The sequence below is a fragment of the Citrus clementina genome, unplaced genomic scaffold (genome assembly GCF_000493195.1).
Source record: "Citrus clementina cultivar Clemenules unplaced genomic scaffold, Citrus_clementina_v1.0 scaffold_7, whole genome shotgun sequence".
Taxonomy (NCBI): domain Eukaryota; kingdom Viridiplantae; phylum Streptophyta; class Magnoliopsida; order Sapindales; family Rutaceae; genus Citrus; species Citrus x clementina.
The window spans coordinates 4,609,751-4,624,592 of NW_006262075.1; the positions used below are offsets into that span (position 1 = coordinate 4,609,751).

Below are 14,842 nucleotides of genomic sequence, written 5' to 3' on the forward strand. Positions count from 1 at the left end.
AAATTTGAGAGAGAAACTATGAGAGAGGAGGAAGAAGAATATAAGAGAAGACGGAAAGGAAAAGGTAAGAGAGTAAAGGGGTTATAAAGAGCGGCCCCAGAAGAAAGAGGAATAAGAGACACAAGGCATGCCGTGCATGCGGCTTATTTTGGCAATGCACTGTACTGTTCTTGGCTGTAGCCTGTAGGTGGCCGGTGAAAAGAGCTTTTCAACTTACCCTTTGGTCTGTTTTCTAGCAATAAGCCAAGAAAACCAAATGTCTCTCTTTCATGGTCCCGTTGCCCAACAACAAGTTCAAGATTTTAATTATCATGCAATTTGAAGTCAGATCTGTGTGATACAATATAATTCATCCGCAAACTTTAAACAAACAAGTTAATTATTTTTATGTGATAGTAATTGATGGTGTTGCTTCTTAGTTTCTAATCTTAATTTCATTACTTACCCAATTTGGAACCATTAGTATTTCAACAACCATTGAAAGATTAATCACATATGGTAATAATTTACTACACAAGCCAACATACCACATCAACAAATTAAATTTTGCAAAACATGTTTATGCCAGCCGACATTACTGTTTCCTCGAACATGGTACTGTAATTAAGTTATTGGCGAAGATAATGATATTTTAAATAAGCAGAATATCTTTCTATTAATCTTATAATATATGAGCTAGGGGCATTGGGTTAACACACACACACACGCGATTAAGACTTTGGTAGATTAAAGTTTCATTTGCAAATGTCGTATGAACGCACACTAATTTATATATATATATATACACCAAAGCTATTAGTATCAATGAGACAGCCACCCTCTTTGACAATGAAGGATTTGGGTGTTGTGCCTTTAACGTCAATATATTCTTTTACATTCAAAGAAATCCATCAAAGAAATTGTCGCCAAAGTTACCTTTTCTAGAAGACAAAAACTTTTTTGTGCTGGACCTGGTCAGCTAGTGTTGAGATCAAAGAGGCCGACAATGTCGTTTGCCCACTTCTTTGCTTCCACTATCTAGGGCTACTTTCAAATTATACGTGCATCTAAAGTAAACAGCAAATATAAATAAACACATGTAATTTCAAGTTTAGAAATCTTGTGTTAGTTTCTTGAGAATAAGTTATATATATATATATAGGAAAGGAAATGCATGTTTGATGAAGAAAAACACAAAGCTAACATTTAATACCATTCATAATTGCTTGGTTATACTGGTTGGTAATTGGTGAAACAGTACTGTTATTTACCCCGGGTCAAATTCCGAAAGTTAAAACAAAACGACACTGTTTTATTTATTTATTTTCTTTCCTCTTCTTCATGAAATGCTACCGTTTCACCCTACCAAAAACAAACATTGCCGTTTGACCTAGGCAAAAGCAAACGTTATTGTTAATGCTGATGAGGTTAGGAATCATGGACAATGTTGAGACTCTATCTTGTTCAAGCTTTTGCTTTTGCCTTGTCTGAGCCAAATCTTATCACCTTCGAGAAATATAAGAGCTTAAAGATTCTGCATTTCGCTTGGGTGTGGCGAATTGAAGATGAAGAGCTTAAAGATTCTGCGTTTTTCTCAGTTGATAAAGTAATTATTTCTCTGCGTTTTTTCTGCTTTAGTTGGTTTTGCTTTTACTTGATTGAAACAACAACGTTTCGTGAAGAAGAGAAAAAAAAAAAATCAAAACGGCATCGTTTTGATTACTTTCAGAATTTGACCCGGGGCAACCAGCATTTTCCTTGGTAAAATTAATGTTAAGCAAGACAAAAAGACAAATGCCGTCTTCAATCCATTGGGCCATATGATATCATTCCCAAGATGACTTGCATGGACGATATAGACTAAAAGTCTAAAACTATAAATGGATTAGAAGGGGTGGCCTGATCACGTGGGCTGAGTCGTACACTTTATTGTGCGCTATTCGTATGTGTTAAGCTTTTATTCGGAGTTGTAGGTTTCACAGCTCAACTTCTCTTAAATAGGAGCTCAACATGCGTGTAGTCGTGCACTTTGCACACTTTAATCATGCTCTATTTATATGTTCATCTATTTCAATGTATGTGAAAATATTTTAAGAAATCATTGTCTTGAAGAAATTAACGTGCGTTCTGATATAATATTCTAAATTAATTGTTCCCCCTAGTGTGTGTGTGTGGGTACACATATATATTATGAGCTATTTCTTTACAGTCTCACCAAAAATTAATTATTGTTTTTTTTTTCTTTTAACATGTTCTGCAGCTATATAAATCCACCATCTCTCCATCCAATTAAAAGATTCTTTTTTCCCTAAGAGTTGTCTCCGAATATATATATATGCATGTGCGAAATTGAGCTGGTGTATTTGAAAGGAGACAACAAATTAAGACGTGGTATATCTTGGCATTATGTTACACTTTTTATGGTCGTTAATGATTAGCAAATTTTTATTTTTATTTTTTCGTTATAGAGAGTACTCAGATTTTGGTACTCATCCCTTCTCGGTAAACAAAGTTTGTTCTTTGCGAGAGTTTTGCTTCTAATGCTTAAAACGACTCAGTTGTAAATCTTGTTTGGTAAATCTCACATTCAATATTACCAAAATTGATGCAGATAAAAGCATCCTGCATATGTATTATGTATATACTAAATAGGACTATAGGAGGGCTGGTCAAATGCGTGTACTGTCATGATTTTAGATCATGATTCTCTCCTGATCTGATTATCTTTTGAACAAACCATTCAATTGTTGATTGATTGTTAATAAATAAAAAAATAAAAAAAGTTAAATTTTATCCATACACTACCACTAAAAGAAACATAATAAAAAATTTTTAAAAGATCAATATAACTCAGATTAAGAAAGAACCATGTACTCACGATTTTATGGTGTGCAACCATACTCAAACTCCCAAAATCGAAAAAACTTTGTGTTGTGTGCCACGAGCATGAATTATAAGGAGAATAGGGTCTACTTAGTAGCCTCTTGTGTCTTCGTGGGCTTATTTGCCCCCTCTTCAGCTATGTTTTACACTGGCCAAATTGGGCTTACCAATGGTGCAACTTAAGCCCAAGCCCATGGAACAGGGCCTTATTTTAACTTTCAATAACCTTAGAAAGTTGATTAATTAATTATGGAAACAAATTCGGTAACGTGGATGGGACCGCACAACGATAAGATGATCACTAGTCAGCTTCCACGCATCCCAATTCTTGCATCGGAGCTCTCTCCCTCACGTCAGCAATCTCAGCCCTTTGTTTTCATAATTATAAATTAAAAAACAGAAGTAGATGTAGCACCACCGCATCAATTTCATTTTCTGTGAATTGTTTGTTTTATCACAACTAAGTCTCCAGAAACTCAGAACCATGCAGCAGCCAACTTCAGGAGCAAATCAACGCATTGCGAGAATCGCTGCTCATCTCCATCCACCAACTCTCCAGGTTCCCTTTGACCCTTAATTTTATTTCTATATTCAAATTTGTCAGCATAGTTGATATTGCTGATTGAAATTTAAAAACATATTGTTGGACTTGGAAACTTTTTATCTGTTTTTCTTTCTTTCTTTTTTTTAAAAAAATAAAATTAATTTATTGAAATTATTTTGAATATCGGTGTAATGGAATGATAGATAGAGGGAGAGAGTTCGGGTTTGGGGCGGATGGATTGCAGGGCAAAAGGCGGGTCGCCCGGATTCAAGGTGGCTGTATTGGGAGCTGCTGGAGGGATTGGACAGCCTCTGGCTATGTTGATGAAGATCAATCCCTTGGTTTCAGTTCTTCATCTTTATGATGTTGTCAATACTCCTGGGGTTACTGCCGATATCAGTCACATGGATACAAATGCTGTGGTATTTTTCTCATTCTACTTCTATTTTGCGCAATAATAATAATAATAAACAACGTTCTGTCCTGTTTTGTTTAATCTACTCTAATTCCTTTGCTTCGAAATATGTAAAGATTTTAATTTAAATGTAGGGAATTTTTTTTTTTTTAATAATCAGTTTATGTGGATTGTCATTGTCTGTATATGTTGACAAAGACATATAAATATTCTGCAGTGATCATGGTCATACCTCTGGCGCAAAATAAGTTTGATGTAGACAGCAGAGCAGTTCCGGATTCTTATTTGGATTTTCAAGATTATTTGGCTTGTTCTTGGTTGTGGTCACTGAAACATAGCATTGGTTTGGCATGTGTAGGTACGAGGATTTTTGGGGCAACAGCAATTGGAGGATGCCCTCACGGGCATGGACATTGTAATCATTCCCGCTGGTGTTCCTAGGAAACCTGGAATGACTAGGGATGATCTGTTCAATATCAATGCCGGAATTGTTAAGACCCTTTGTGAAGGAATAGCTAAGTGCTGTCCAAAAGCTATTGTGAACTTGATTAGTAATCCTGTTAACTCCACAGTTCCAATTGCTGCTGAAGTTTTCAAGAAAGTTGGCACTTATGATCCAAAGCGACTTTTGGGAGTCACAATGCTTGATGTTGTTCGAGCCAATACTTTTGTGGTATGCAATTTGTATCCAATTACATTGTTAATTATTCTCTTTGTATTATTTAATGGCCAAGCTTCGAACACATAATTCATGGATCTCCCGAATTTATTTATTATTTTCTGTCATTTTTCTTTTACCAAATGACTTTAGCTTCTTTGTGGAATGTCGTGAAGAGGCAATAATATTAATTGCAACAAAGAGAGCTGTATAAAACTGTACACTTAGAAGGAATCTGCTGGTTGTCTTCTCTGAAATATTAGGCATGACTGTTTTGAGAAACCCATGTTGCTTGAAATTTGGTGATTCAAGTCATTTTATGGTTCATTGTTTAGATTGTACATTTCTCAGCCCCAGGATCAGGACATATGGTCTTGGTCATTAAAGTTGATAAAAGATGGGCACATGGTTGGGCCTCCTATGTTATTGAGTTATATTCTTTACAATTATCTTTTTTAACTTCTGGTGGAATGAATCTTATCTTTCTGTTATATTCTTTTGGCTTTCCTGCAGGCTGAGGTCTTGGGTCTTGACCCCAGGGAAGTTGATGTTCCAGTTGTGGGAGGTCATGCTGGGGTTACTATTTTACCTCTTTTATCTCAGGTTTGAGAAAGAGAAAGAGTTTTCATACTTTTAAATGTTTTTATTCTTGCGCTTATACTTCTACAACTTTCATATTCCAGCCAATTTCTATTTTCGCTGGGTACTGATAATTTGTTTCCCAATTTATAGGTTAAACCATCATGCTCTCTCACCCCTACAGAAATTGACTACTTGACAGATCGTATCCAGAATGGTGGTACAGAAGTAGTTGAGGTAATCAGGGGAAATTGGTCTGATCTTTGAATGTTATACTGTAATATATATGGTATTTTTCTGTTCTAAATTGTGAATAAATGCATGTATTTAGGTCTTTAAGTTGGTTTCATTTCTGCATGATGTTTCTAGTTTAAATAAAGCAAAGCATGTTTTTTAGGTCTGATTGGTGATAAAATGACATGAGACCCATGTGATATAATTGATCCAATCAACTTATCTGTTGTTTCATTTTATGTTAATACCTTATGGATGTTAATGGAGAATAGGTGATACAATACGAGATCATGCTTTTTGACATACTTTCTGTAAATGCTACAGACTAACAAAGAACTACAACTGTCTTGAAACATAAATAAATTAATTAAAAGAGCTCTAAAGAGTCTCAGACACTTTTTTCCTTGGTTAAAAAGCTTCTGGATGGTTGTGGATCAATTTAGCCTCCTTTTGGGTTTGAGGATTGGTACATCATAATAAAACAAGTTGCTGCAAATAATTCATCTGTTTCTACTAGTTGTACAATATATTATAAAATTGTATTGTTGATCTGTGTAAAACATAAACAAGAAAATATAATATTTGGGTAATGACTGTATACAGTGCACTAGGTAAACATCACTAAAAATCTCTATGGTATGTGGTGGACTGTGTTAAGATGACAAGGACAAACAAATAGTTCTACCCTTGCTATACTTGCTATACTAAGGACAAGGTCAATGCTGATTTTCTATAATATTGAAAGTGTGATGAAGTTGAAAACTTGAGATAAAGAGTTAGCGGTGGCAATATGTGCCTATAGTAGCACTACCATGTCTTCGGTTTTGTTCTGTGATCTGATTTTGGAATTCACAATAGCCATTTCAATATTGCAAGCGTTTCAATGTAGGAATTCCTTGTTATCTGAACTGCTTGTTTTGAATGTTTCAAAGATGATTGGGACAGATAGTATTTTTTTCCATGTTGTATGGAAATGTTGGCTTAAAATCCCATCTTAAATAATAATTTTTTTCCATGTTTATACTTCTTCATAAAACTTTTTGCTAAAAGGCGTTATTTTGTTCGCATTCTTTTATACATGTTTGTTGCAACCATAGGTTAGTAAGCATTGTTAATATATTTGGCAGGCAAAAGCTGGAGCTGGTTCGGCCACTCTATCCATGGTTAGTTCCTTGTCGTAGTATGCTTTTTCTTATAAAAGTCATGTCCATTTTTTCCTTGTGGATTTGGACAAATAATAACAAGCTAGCATAAAATGTGACAAAGAAAAATTGTGTACAAAAAGTGCAGGCATATGCTGCTGCCAAGTTTGCAGATGCTTGTCTCCGAGGTTTGAGGGGGGATGCCAGTGTTATTGAGTGTGCATACGTGGCTTCTACGGTATCTTAGGATTCTTACATGCACAACGCATCTTGAATGTTTCTCCCTTCTTGCTCCATCATCTTGCAGTTTTACTTGGTGGTTCTCCTAGAAACTTAAGCTTTGCCTTTTTGCATAGGTGACTGAACTCCCTTTCTTTGCATCCAAGGTACGGCTTGGCCGTGCTGGAATTGAGGAAATTTACTCACTTGGCCCATTGAATGAGTATGAGAGGTTTGTAATTATTTTCCATTTTGGTTTTTCTTGTTCTTTGTTTCTTTAAAATCTAATATCCTACTGTATGAGCAAGTTTGAAGGGACTGTGTATTAATATTGTGCTTGCTTTTCATCAACAGGGCTGGTTTGGAGAAGGCAAAGAAAGAGTTAGCGGGAAGCATTCAGAAGGGAGTCAGTTTTGTCAGGAAATGAGTAACCAATCACATGGTGACTAATGATAATGGTTGTGCTTTTGTTGTTTGCCTCAAATATCTCAAGATTACTTTCCCCAGAATAAGAGGTAGGGTTTTCGTTTTTCCATAATCAGATGGAATTAAGTTAGGTACAAAGAAGAAGCAAAAGATTCATCTTTGTGGGGTTGGTTTGGTTCTTTTGATATTCTTGTAATGAATGGATAAAGAATATGTAGATGACGAACTGCCGCCTGTCTTATCATTTTAATCAATTCAAAATCAGAGTTCATACTTCTGCCAGACACGTGTTCGGGTTTAGATCTGTCAAGTGATGAAGCATTGTCGAAATGTCTCTTCTTCTTCCCTGGAAAACTTGCTATTAGGAATTAAATATAATAACAGTATTAAAAATTTTATTGTTCGTTGGTTTCAACTTAAAACTCACTCATTATAAATATAATTTCGTGCAAAAGAAAAACTCCATTAGAACGCGAGTTTATGGAACTGTTTTCTGGTGTGTGTGTGTGAGTTCTAAAACCTTTTGAGTGTACGTGACTGAAAAACCCAAAGGTGCCAGCGTAGTTTCGGTTTTCGGGCCGAAAGGTACAATCTCGGGCTCGCATGCCCGGGTAGGCCCGTCACTTGCGTGCACGCTAAATGGCTTATTTTATTCTTTGATAAGTAAAGCGATGCGTACGGGTATGTATGTAATCGAGTAACGTGTACGTTCGGCTTTTCGACTCGTGATTGATGGTGCTAAAAACAAATAGTTTTATAATTGATGCAAAGATTGGCTGGGCAATCATGAGACAAGCAGAGCGCCAGGCCCGTGAGACATTACATTATTACACTATTAAAGAAAAGAAGCAGAAGAAGCTGCTGCTTCTTTCTTCAATTCCTAACCCACCATCACCACCAGTCCTTTCTTCACTTGGCCCCGCAACCGCTCCCCATGTCTGTACGTGAACATACATCAAATCCCACCCCTCCTTCTCTCTCTCTCTCTCACAATAATTGAGTCCAAAAAAACGAATACTGAAAAAGAAGGTAAGGTTACAGTCTATTAATAATTATAGATACCTAACGAAACGTGCTACAAAGTTAATGTTCTATTCCACAAGGCCATCAGTTTTAACATATTCATGTTTCAAAGTATTACCCCAGTACTGTAATATATATCATATGTGGAGGACAAGTATTAGATTGTTTAATATAAACTTAAACAATGGGGAGTGGACTTAGGTGAAGTGCGGATGCTATGCGACGGTCATATTCTCATTACCTGTGTTCAACTTCATGCATAAAGTACTCGACAACTTTAATGCCAAAGTCCAACTTAGTGAAAATTAAAGCCTTTTCGTTTTCTTTTTCTTCTCTCTCGTGTGTCCTACCGATTGGTTGTTCATATTGAATCTTCAAAAGCTATGAATATGAAAGGCCGACTCAGTGTCTCTCTTTTCTCTTGCTTTTTCCATCAGTACCATCACTTGGAATATATCTAACGCTCGCTCTCCACAAGTGCATAACTTGCATCAAAAACAGTCGGCGTTGATTCACTTAAAGGTGAGTTCACGTTGAGAGTTGAACAAATTAAAAGTTATATGTAGATGATTTTCGGAGGATCCAATCGAAATTCGATATTCGCATTTTTTATTTTCAAGTTTTTTTTTTTTATTACTATTTTCAAGTTCCTAAATTAATGTTTGTATAAACTGAAACAGATTTTGAAGAATCAATACCAAAGCCAAAGGCATTGATATACTAGGTATCTTAGACATGAACTAGGCACATACAAAAGCTGGATCTGGATGCTTGAGTGGGTCATTGTTAGAGGATGCGATACATCTGCATCTGCATCATCAAAACCCATACCCACTACATATTGTCTCTTTTTATCAAGACCCCATGCTCCATTCCATCGATGACTCATGACTGACTGGACTGGAGCAAGCATTATTTGTTTGCGTGGAAAAAAATGTTTTGTATTTATCCTGTCTCTGTTCTCTTTATCTATTTATTAATGGGTTCATCTTTTACTCCGGGAATAAAATAACAATAATGATAACAAGAACAAAAAGAATGAGGACAAAAGAGGTTTCTTCCCGAATCCTACTTCTGGTCATTTCCATCCGTGGGGTCCTTCTCTTGTCCTATCAAACAACAGCCTAACTCCATGGCTACAATGCTATCAATCGAAAAGACATCATTTTGTCACTTGTTGGATCCTGATCCCGTCAATAATTCAATTCTGTAATTCACTATACTTTCACCTTCTTTTTTTTAATATATATATATATATATATATAGTTCGATTATGTTAGAACAGTTAACAAGTCGAGCAAAGGTTATGAGGTAAAGTATATTTTTATAACTATACGAATAAAGTTATAATATATTTTTTATTATTTATTATTTTATGTATATAATTATAATTTGTGATCTACCTTGAAGTATCTCTAAGATAGCCATTACGATATATATATATATATATATATATATATATATATAGAGAGAGAGAGAGAGAGAGAGAGAGAGAGAGAGAGAGAGAGAGAGAGAGAGAGAGAGAGAGAGAGATAATGTTATCATGCAATTGATCTCTACAACCAATAGTTAAAATATTTTTCTTTACTTAATACTCATTTTTTGTTTTAAATACGTTTACTAATATATGCTTACTAACACAATTTTGAATGTGTGATGAAAAAAAATTATGACCATTGGAACATGCATCTATTATACATAAAGATATATCTTTGTATATATTCATTCTATGATGATTAAATTAAGTCTTTTTTCTATTCCTTATTAAGTGATAAAGTAGTGTGGGCTTATGCGAGTTTGGCTTTATTATATTCATAATTATATAGAAGTTTATGAATCTAATTTATATTCAAAAGTTAATTTTAAAAATTGATGGTTGTTCAAGTTTTATGTACTTTACTCAATATACATTTTCAAATATGTGAAATAGTGTCCCAAATATATATTTCAACGACTCATCTGTACATATGTGCAGAAGAAAACACAAAACTCTTACCGCACGTTGGATAAAAGAAGTGAATTACTATCGAATCAAGATGCAATCTAAATATCCTTCCCACGGAAGTAAATCACTGCCCGGACCGGATATCCTTGATCAGATTTAATCTTACTAGAAAAGGCATTCGATACACCAATTAAAATTCTTAGAGAAGGCACCCTTTCTAGTCTGAATTTTAATTAAAATTTTCATAACAAATATAAGGATATATAACTTATGATATGAGAAGGCACCCTTTTATTTATTATTAATATATATATATATATATATATATATATATATATATATATATATTTTGGGTTTCCTTTCAATGAAAAGCATACAACTTCATTAAGAACGAAATCAGTAATGGCTCATAAGAAAAGTAAATTGAACTTTTGGTCAAGCAATTACCATTCTTGATGAGGTTTCAGTATAGAGTTGCATGATATGAGTTGGGATCCACCATATTTGAAAAGATTTAAAGAGGCCTAGCTAGGAGCACCGACCCTGCTACGTAAAAGAGAAAAAAAGCCAGCACAATGAAATGGAGAAAGTGACAGAAAGTTGCATTCCCATGGAACATCTATGCTCTTACGGCAGCATGCATACGATATTAAAAATGCTAAAACATATTTTGAAGATGAAATAAAATTGTGGAAAGAACTGTAAATTGCTGCATCAAAATTAAGAAAGGCAAAGGCTGATTTTTTTATTTTCACAAGAAAACGTAGTTGCCCTGAATGCGTTGCATTTTTCTTTGTGAAGTTGTTTGTCTTTTTCGAACTTTTCCTTTTTTCTCAATCCTCCCTCACGATCTTTACTGTGTCTTTGGTATTCAAATTGGGGGTTTGCTGACGTTTATAATACCCCCATCAAAAGGGAATCTTGAACCACGGGGTTAATTTCTCTCTGTCAAAATCAAATCTCTTCCCTTTTTAGTTCTTAAGTTTTTGTCCACTTCATTTGGTGTATCCAAAAAAAATTTACATTGGACCTCTACACCACCTTAACATATTGAAATAGTGTGTCGATCAATAAAAATATATTATTTTGATAGGTCTGATGAATTTTGAACCCGTGTACTTGAATGAGATAGGTAGATCAATTTTAAAATAAATAAGTAGGTAGGTCTCGTAGTGACACTTATCAAACCTACTAAAATGGTGGGTTCTTACTAGTTTGGTGCACCATCTCTTATGAAATAATTTCTTGCATTTTTAACATTTTTTTTTCGTAGAATACTTAATGCCAATTACGTGATTATCAAATGACCACGAGGACTGCTTTTTTAGGATTTTGAAAATTTTCTTTTCTGAAATAGAAATATATTGTAAAAAAAAAATGTGAAGAACATATGTTGAACTAATTAAATCTAACCTATAAAAAATCATATTTATCATTTTCTGTAAACTGTATTTTGCATTGTATCAAATAATTATAGATTATATTGATTACGTCTTCTAATTTGTTTATATTATATACCAAATACCTCCTCTAATACTCATCCACTTGAGCACTTGACATCGGGGCCCTTATCAACTGATTAACTCGAACATACATCATGCATATCTTTGTTTCAATAACCTATTTGTTAATCACAAGTTTGGCATTAATTATGCATTTATTAATTTAGAATTTAGTGTGTGAGTGAGTGTGAGTAGGTGGGATTAGGTTCTAATGATTCATGTTCCCTCTTGACCCTAGTTACTTGTATCCAGATATTGATTCTTTGGTTATTCAGAGTCTACTGTTGGAAGAAGATTTTGGTAAAAAGTAAAATATGAATAAATTAATAAAATAAAATGCCAAATGATACATATAAAAATAGTAATGCCAATGTGCAAGAAAATAAGTTGAAACAAGATTGCGTGAATCCTTGGTGAAAGAAACCAAAATCCAGACTTGCGATGCAGCAAGTTTACAGTTTACCAGCCCACTATTTCTGACCGTCCGATGACTGATTGTTACGCATCATTCAACGACAACTTTTATTTATTTAAAAGAATCTAGAATAATCAAATCAAAATATTCTAATACTTCTTCCTATTGAATTTTTATGAGAAAAATAAATAAATAAATAAAGAGAGAGAAACCATGAGTTGACTTTGAATTATGTACTTATTGTTCAAAAATACTAAAAGTGAGAAAACTAAGTGAAATTTATTCTTTTTTGAAAGGCGCCCACTTTTTACATATCTTAATTGAAATGAAATTGAATATAAAAAAAATACAAATAAATTTATGTAGTGAAGATATATAATTATTGGAAACTTACATAATTAGTCTAAAAATTTGTGGATTTTTCGAAATTAGTCACTCTAACTTTTTTTATAGTAGTTAGTTAATACAAAATTTTTAGACCAAATTGCCTGTATCACTATCAAAAATTTGTGGATTTTTCGAACCTTTTTATAATAGTTTAAAATTAGTCACTCTAACTCTCACTCTCAAACCATAGCCCATCAACCCTCACTCTCAAACCATCACCCCTCGACGGCAAAAGCCGACATCGAACATCGAAAACACTACAACAATTTCACACAATGGCTCATCAGCTTATCTTTGATTACAATTTGTCTATCTTTTGCGGCGACATCGTGTCCATTTTTTTTGTTAGTATTAGTTTTTTTTTTTTTAGCATTAGGTTAGTTAATCCATTATTTATTGGATAGTGTTGTTGCCATACCTCTTGTATTGTATGCTTGAGCGAGGTTGGTTGGATTGAGCATTTTTTTTTTCTATTGGTTTGATCATGGTTGTTTTGTTAATGGCGATACTGGTAGTTTGAGAAAGGTGGTATTTTCTGGTTTTTTTTTTTTTTTTTGGTGCAATAAGCACACTTATCACACTTGTGCCTAGTGCGAGAGGTGCATGTTGCACCAAAACACAATATTTGTGTTTTTTTTAAAATTTTTTTATAATAATTTTATAAATGAATAAAATTTGGATTTGACCATTGCAGTGCTATAGTTTTGGTTAATAATTGGTGTGACATGCATTCTAGTGCCTTTGTTTAGGTGCGTATGGCACCTTCAGCCTTTGTTTGGCTGCAACAAGCACTTATTGCAAAAGTCTATCACTTATTTCTTGGGCATCATCCCCTACTTCATTTTAATCAAAATTTTATTGTTTTGAAATTTTTTTTTGATACATCAAGGGAAACTAAGGACCAGTTTAGGTTTTTAACTAAATAAGTAAGTTGTTGATTGAAAAAATAGATTAGTATTTGATAAATTATATTGTTATTATTACTGTGAGTTTGAAAAGCAGTGTACATGCATTTGGTAAATTTTATTATGAAAATGTTGCTTTATATATAATGAACAAAATAGACAAAAATTTAAATTACCTTTTATATTTTTGGAGTATGTTTAATAATGTTTAGACAACCTTTTTCTTTTAAAAACACAAAATTATATAAAGTGAAAAAAAATCATTTAAACAAAATCTAATGAATTTCATAATTTGTTACATAAAATGTGAGAAAAATTCATATCAATACATAATTTGAATAAAATAAAAAAAGTAATATGTATTACTTTAACATTAGAGTTGTTCAAATAAACATCATGACCATAGAAAAACTATAAATAGATTGAATGTTAAATGCCATGGTTATAAAATTGATTTTAAATGTCATGGTAAACTTTTATGTGAAATTTGTCATAGTTCAAAGAAAATTTACGTAACCATATGCAAGTCTTATTGAATATTATATTAGAAAATTAAAGTAAAATATAAAAAATATAAACTTACTGGATTAGCACTTTGATTTTGGAGAGAACATACAATAATTGTGGCGTAATTTGATTGTGGTGGTAATATAATAGCTAATAACTTATATATTTTGGTGTTTAGAAAAAAAAAGGATACGATTATCTTTTTGTTAAAATATTAATGTTATAATAGAAATTTTAAAAAGGTATGATGATTTACTTAATAAGTTTCTTATAAAAGGAAACTCCCTACTTGATTCTAAAAACTGCTATCAAAATAAAAAAAATAATCCAATTTTACAAAATTTACCAAATATTATTTCTTTCAAAAGTTATGAAATAATTAGCGTATTGAATTTCAACTTCAATCTCAAGCAAGTCTAAACCTTAATTCTAAATGGATTTAAGTATTTTATGAAACTACATTATTAAAGAGACAACATTTAAAACATCGCCTATATTGTTTTATGAATTTAATTTTTTATTGAGAGTGATGAGGTTTGAAGATTTGTTGAGATAGGTGAGTTTGATGATTTATTGAGTGGTGCTAATTTGATAGTTGGTTGAGAGTAGTGTGCGTGTGTACATAAATATAATATGATAGTTTCTTTCATAATTGACTAATTATGATAAAAAAAAAATGAAAGTGGTTAACTTTAAAAAATCCAAATGTTTTTGGACTATTTATATAAATTTCCCTATAACTACGAAGAACGAAAAAATTGAGCTGTAACATAATAATTCTATCTGTTAAATATGTAAAATTAAAATGATCATTGATCAAGCAAGCCCTTTTGGTTCTCTTTTGAGTTAAAGCCAACCACAGTAGTAGCAAAGCAAACGAACCTGACAGGCTGACATGCTTTCCCGATTCCATGTCCGTCAATGAAAATTAAAAAAGCTAGAAAAGTGATGGGACAAGCCACGTCACTTTTCATCCCACTGGGATTCCTCAATCAATCACCGTTGATCTCGTAGCATCTTTAACCATGCAAATTAGAGGAAGATACAACGAATGCTACCAAACGAAACGTATGCCTTCG

At 33.2% G+C, this 14,842-nt stretch overlaps 1 protein-coding gene across 1 annotated transcript; it reads left to right on the forward strand.

Moving 5' to 3' along the window:
• The first annotated feature begins 3,140 nt into the window (after positions 1 to 3,140).
• On the forward strand, positions 3,141 to 7,361 carry LOC18037781 (malate dehydrogenase, glyoxysomal). Its single transcript, XM_006426114.2, has 9 exons — positions 3,141 to 3,421; positions 3,610 to 3,828; positions 4,180 to 4,494; positions 4,993 to 5,082; positions 5,212 to 5,295; positions 6,420 to 6,455; positions 6,583 to 6,672; positions 6,791 to 6,885; positions 7,008 to 7,361. The coding sequence occupies exons 1-9, from the start codon at positions 3,347 to 3,349 to the stop codon at positions 7,078 to 7,080; spliced, it is 1,077 nt and encodes a 358-aa protein (XP_006426177.1). The 5' UTR covers positions 3,141 to 3,346; the 3' UTR covers positions 7,081 to 7,361.
• Positions 7,362 to 14,842: the final 7,481 nt, after the last annotated feature.

Excerpts from the sequence above, each read along its gene's own strand:
- LOC18037781 (XM_006426114.2), top strand. The coding sequence starts at position 3,347 with ATGCAGCAGCCAACTTCAGGAGCAAATCAACGCATTGCGAGAATCGCT. Across the intron at positions 5,296-6,419 it reads GTGGTACAGAAGTAGTTGAG|GCAAAAGCTGGAGCTGGTTC; the intron begins GTAATCAGGGGA and ends TATATTTGGCAG. Across the intron at positions 6,886-7,007 it reads CCATTGAATGAGTATGAGAG|GGCTGGTTTGGAGAAGGCAA; the intron begins GTTTGTAATTAT and ends TTTCATCAACAG.